Here is a 6000-nt window from a genome sequence, read left to right on the forward strand (position 1 = left end):
TCTGATACTATGCCTGAGATGTGGTCACACAGCTGAGACCAAGGTTGAAGAGTAAAATCTGTCATTCCTGTTACCACTTGTGGTTCCAGGAGTGAAATCTAGCCCACCAGCTCCCACACCACTGTAGAAAATTGTCATTTTCCCTGAATTCGTCATGTAAGGGAGGACATTTTATCATTTCCAGTACAAGCTCCAATGGACTGGCTTTTTTATGATGCTTCATCCAGGAGATCCTAATGGCAACTAACTCCATGATCCAGCCTCTTGAACATCATTGCAGGCAGCACTGGGCACAGCCAACACACTATTGAAGATCAAGTTGCCTGAATTGTTAATAGAAGAGCATCATGGCCCACAGTCCCTGAATCCTGTAAAGAACGTGTGGAGATCCTCCCATTGGTGGCCTCACCCAGCTCAGCCCAAGGCTGGAGGTGGTTCTCAGCTTACTCAGGAATTCAGAAGAATGTCAAGTGTTTGACCATTCTTTCCACCGTGGAACAGCAGATGTCCTGGAGCAGCCTTCCATCACATGTCATGCCAGAGATTATATTAATGTATTTTCTGGTGGTAGCTCAGGTGTTGCCCTCCTTCCAGTGCTGTTCCTAGCATAGCATCAGAGGTTCACCCCTTTTATCATTGTCTCTCCACCCTTCTCTCAACTGTTTATGCTTCCAGCAGGGTGATGGAAGCTGTATCTCTTGGTGATGCTGCACCATGGAGATTACCGGTGCATCCTGTTCAGCTGTGGGCCGCTGGTGTCCAGGCCAGGAGTCACCCTCCACCAGATTTCTTTGTGTTTTACAGACCACACGAGTGTTAGCTGTGTCAGAAGGTTAACTCCTGAGCTGTGGAGGCAGTTCTTTCAAGTAATGAGAACTTGTTTTTTAAGAGCACTTCCTGCTTCTGAAGAAAAGAGAAGTATGGTTATTCAGCAGGATGTGGGAAAACATAGAATCATAGAATATCCTGAGTTGGAAGGGACCCTTAAGGATCATCAAGTCCAACCCTTGACACCGCACAGGTCTACCCAAAAGTTCAGACCATGTGACTAAGTGCACAGTCCAATCTCTTCTTAAATTCAGATCTCTTCTTAAATTCAGACAGGCTCGGTACAGTGACCACTTCCCTGGGGAGCCTGTTCCAGTGTGCAACCACCCTCTCTGTGAAGAACCCCCTCCTGATGTCAAGCCTAAATTTCCCCTGCCTCAGCTTAACCCCGTTCCCACGGGTCCTGTCACTGGTGTTAATGGAGAAAAGGTCTCCTGCCTCTCGAAACCCCCTTACGAGGAAGTTGTAGATTGTGATGAGGTCTCCCCTCAGCCTCCTCTTCTCCAGGCTGAACAGGCCCAGTGACCTCAGCCGTTCTTCGTACGTCTTCCCCTCCAGGCCTTTCACCATCTTCGTAGCCTTCCTCTGGACACTCTCCAACAGTTTCATGTCCTTTTTATACTGTGGTGCCCAGAACTGCACACAGTACTCGAGGTGATTGTCTTGTTCTAGTCCTTCATATCGATTATTTAAGGGTAGATGAGAAGGTGAGGTGGGCAGAGAGAGGGCTCGCCTACCACCCTGAATAGGCACCTGCCTCCATTCCCCCCCTTGATCTAGGTCTCCTCCCGCTGCCTGGCAGGAGGAGGGAACCTCCGTCTTCTGCATAACAGGAGATGCCTGTGCTGTGGCAGGCTCGTGAGCCTGCCTCAGAGAGGGTAGAGTGCACCTCCACCAGTCAATTTCCATCTCTGATTCCCTGATGCTCCTGAGCTTGTTCACCTCCTCCCGGAGCTCCGCTACCTGGCTGAGCAGTTCTTCAACCTGGGCACACCTCCCACAGGCATACCCACCACTGCTGTCGGAAACCGACAGAAGGCTGGGGCACACTCTGCAGCCCAGGACCTGGACGGCTGCATGTGTCCCCAAGCCCTCCGTCTGAGTAGCCACACTGGTGACCATGGCTGGAGATGCCGCACGAGATGCAGAGGCCACGGTTTTCTGACTGGTTGATACCATGGTCAGGTTCTACGCAAGCAGGTTACAAGCACCAAAGGGAGAGGCAGCTGCAACAGAGAGACGATGGGCCCCCCGCTCGCCCTGCCCGCGCAAACTGCCGCGCCACGCCCTTCGACGCACCATGCCCTGTTTGCCTGTCCTGTTCGCCGCACTCCAGAACTACTCCAGAGCTACAGAACTCTTCCTTTTCAGTTTGCGTTGAGGATGGTGAGCTAAGCCACGACAGGCTGTTCTGAACAGAGTCTGAGGCCTTTGCCCTCAGGTACTTCCATGCCTCATTTCTGTTCAAGGGTTGCAGAGGAAATATTGGGTACTGGGTCTTTATGCTGTCAGGACTGTCACTGCTGTTAAGTCCCCCAGTTTGGACCATCTAGGATCATGTGAGCCCTCACCAAGATGTTGGACACAGATGGACCTTGAATTACAAAGCAGATGTCCCTATTTTCTCAACTGGAATTCTGTGTGTTAGCAGGCTATACAAGAGAATGTCTTTCTATTTCTACAGGCTGCTAGATAATGTTTTAAAAAGTGAAAATCCCACGGTGAATGCCCAGACTTGACATTTAGCTCTCATTCAGTCTGTAGAGATTATTGGATTGAGTCCTGGACTCTATGGCAACAGGAACCCAAGAAGCCAAATGGACATGGTTACCATCTAAAATACCATACTTGAGAGACAGAGGAGTTTATAAGAAATACTGGTCTTTTCTTTTTTAATTGATTATTTGTTAAAGATGATTGTCAAAATGTAAAATAGGTAATGGATACCTTTTATTCATAATTCTAATACTTTTATTAATCCTGAATAATATTTATTCGGTTTATAGTACCTGTACATTTTTACTGAGTAACTGAGGACCAACTGTCATATTTGTAGCATCAAAGAACAGGAGACAGAGATCTAGGGGGGTTTCTTCAAGCAGTGAAGCACACACATAATTCAGATTTTCAGTATGCTGAAGATGCTCAGGTGTCTTGGCTTCATCAACAACAGTGCTGGCAAGGAGCTGCCAGCTGCAGAAAATGCCCAAAGTTTCTCTTTCACTCTGCAGCAGTCAGAAGGAGAATTACAGCCTAAGGAACTGTCAGATGGGTGACTGACTGATTTCAAATACTCCGAAAACTTTACTCATCAAGTGTAGCTAGCATTCATCAAATATCTTTCCTTCACAAATTTGGAGTCAACAGCAATGACTGAGCTTAGAGTAAGACCAGTAGAACATGTGAAGTGAGGGAGAAATACAGCAAATAAAAGTTCCAGCCACAGAACAAGAAACTGAAGTATATGCTGGGTTTGAGGAAGCACCAGGCAAATTCTTAAGAAAGTTATTAAAAATAATTTGATCGTAAAAACAGAGTTGAAATGGAAAAGGATGTAAATGTGTCCTGGCCTTACAAGCCCTTAGATTTGAGTCAAAATTTGGTAAATATGACTGCCTCAGTGTCGCATTTCCTTTTTATATCATTTAAAGGACAAAAGAGTTGTAAGCTTTTCAACCAGGAGAAAGCAACCAGTAAATTCCATCTGTTTAGGCTGCTTTCCACAGTCTCAAAAAATGTCAAGGAACACTTTGTTGGCATTTATGCAACGTTGTTAAGCAACATGAAACTCAAATATTGTGCCCATTCATTGAGTATTGGAACAACTTATTTGAGAAATGAACAGAGCAACTTTTGTGTGATTCACACTTTTCACTTGGTGTTCCTAGCACACACATTTTGAAGAGCCCCATGTGTGTTACGTGGCTTCACAGTGCAGAGAACAGCCTAAGGAAGGCCACAGCAGGAGTGGAGCTGGGTGTTTCTGTGGCATATGAGACACTTGGATTGTTAAGGACACAGTTTTATGATATTGCTGGTATTGTCTGTTTTATAGATATATTTAAATGTATCAGCGATACCTGTGACTTTGCCTCAGCAGCATTCAGCCATTTGTTTGCTTCAATCATTAATCTGTTTAAAACATAATTGTCTTAACAAAAAGATGGTGGTAATGGAAACTGCATTTCATAGTAGTTACAGTAGATAATTTGGTAGATTTCATGCTATACTCCTCATACAGGAGTTCAATGTTTAAGGAGATAATTTGGGAAGGAGAATGTACTGCATGTCTTTTCACAGAATCACGGAATCATCTAGGTTGGAAGAGACCTCCAAGATCACCTAGTCCAACCTCTGACCTAACACTAACAAGTCCTAAATTTAGTCCTAAAAAAGTCCCATTTTCAGGACATAGCTACTGCTTTTGCAGTCAGGGTAATGGTGGGGATGAATTAAAGCCCAGCTTTCCTCAGATGACATGTAGGGTTGCTCCTTGGCCACTCAGTAAAATGCACGGCTTCCTCATACAGTTCTTGCAGGTGCCTGATGCCCATACCTGTCCTCTTGGTCTGTAGTGAGGGGCTTGCCCCAGTAGCATGCTTCAGCACACACAGAATCCTGCTGTGGCTGGGCAGCTGTTCCTGTTGGCTTCAGTGGCTCATTCCTCCAGAGCAGGGCACATGTCTCTGGTGCGTCACAGCACACGTGTGGCACAGGGCAGATGCTGAAATACACGGCTTTGGTTCAGACCCCTTCCTTTCAGCAAACTGCGTCCTGAAATTCATATGGCCTGTAAAACAGTCAATGTGTTTTGGGAACCCCTTGCTGCCTGCAAGCACCCTGACAAACGTGCTGCAGCACTTGTAAGCTCTCAGAGGCCCTGGGCAACATATCCAGCTTGCTGCGTGCCACTGTTTGGGGCAGGTGAGCAAGGAGGCTGATGAACTATCTGCCTTTTGTCTCTCAGGTTGGACTTCAATGGGTTCTACACAGAGTGTCTGGAGCACATGTCTGCTGAGCGGAGCCAGAAGGCAGCTCCTCTGCTTCCCCACACAGCCATAGCTGCCCAGTGAAGCCCTGCCACTGCAACTGCTGTATCTTCTGCACCAGCGGAGAACAGGACACTCAATCGCTTCCAGCCCTCTACACTCACTGTGAGCTGGAAACAAACCACAAGGGTTATCGCAGAGAGACAGGGGAATATATGATCTTCTGGATTGTATGTGTTGGGTTTTGCCTTCTGAGGCTTTTAAGTCCCTTTTTTTTAAAACTGCATTGTAAAATGATGTATTTGTGTGTTGTAAAATAAAAAAAAAAAATCAAAATTTTTTCTGTTAACAGCTGACATTGTAAATTAGTCTTTACATGACTAAATCCTGGTCAGTTCACAGAGGTCTGGCTTAGCTGCATGCAGCATTGTTTTGTGAAGACAGCCCAGCTGGATGGCTGCTGAAATGGAGCTGATCAGCTGCTCAAACTGATGAAGTGGGATTTGTAGCTGGTTAAAATATGTGATACTCAAATCATGTTGTCTTGAGTCCTTCACAGAAGCACTCAGTATCTGTGGGGTTGTGCAGGCATAAGAATTGCACAAGCCTGTTTGGGAGCAGGTATAGTAGTGGGCAATCATTGATCTCTACATTCAGGATCAGTTTAAACAGTACAACAAATAGCTGTGAAATGTTAACTTTTAAAGTTAACAAATAACTTCTAAGCACCTATCTGTGAGTAACCCCAAGATGTCCTGGTCACACCAGCACGTGTACACACATGGCTCACTGTCCTAGGCAGAGGTGGTGATGCTGGTGGGGCAAAACAGAAGTGTTCCAGCAGCCTTCAGCTCCTGCTGTTTATATGCGGAGCTCTACACCCACCTTACACAGCTTTGTAGGCTGTCAGGCTGATTGCTGCTTTGCTTCAAAAGCCCCTTTAAAGCTCCCTGGGTTACTGTTTAATCCAGTTGTTGGTCATCTATCTTTTGAACACCCTCCAGTTTTTCCTTCATCCTGCTTCACATGCATATGCCATTTACACTCATATTCTTATAAGGTGTTGTCCTGGCCATTGGCCATGGGGAGAGCATGCAAGCTTCCTCCAGTGTCCCCAGAATGAGAACACACTGACAGGTAACTTCAGCTGCCCAAAAACTGTGACCCACAAGTGGCTATTTGC

General features: G+C 46.1%; 1 protein-coding gene across 2 annotated transcripts in view; it reads left to right on the plus strand.

Annotated features, from left to right (window-relative positions):
• TUBGCP2 (tubulin gamma complex component 2) overlaps window positions 1–5166 on the plus strand; it is a 28253-nt gene extending 23087 nt beyond the window's left edge. For both annotated transcript variants that reach the window (XM_084525228.1, XM_084525229.1), the window contains exon 18: window positions 4796–5166. In XM_084525228.1, coding sequence (XP_084381354.1) covers window positions 4796–4901 — 106 coding nt within the window. In that variant the 3' untranslated portion in view covers window positions 4902–5166. The remainder of the gene's footprint in view (window positions 1–4795) is intronic.
• Window positions 5167–6000: the final 834 nt, after the last annotated feature.

This window comes from Aythya ferina (genome assembly GCF_964211825.1).
Source record: "Aythya ferina genome assembly, chromosome: 7".
NCBI lineage: Eukaryota > Metazoa > Chordata > Aves > Anseriformes > Anatidae > Aythya > Aythya ferina.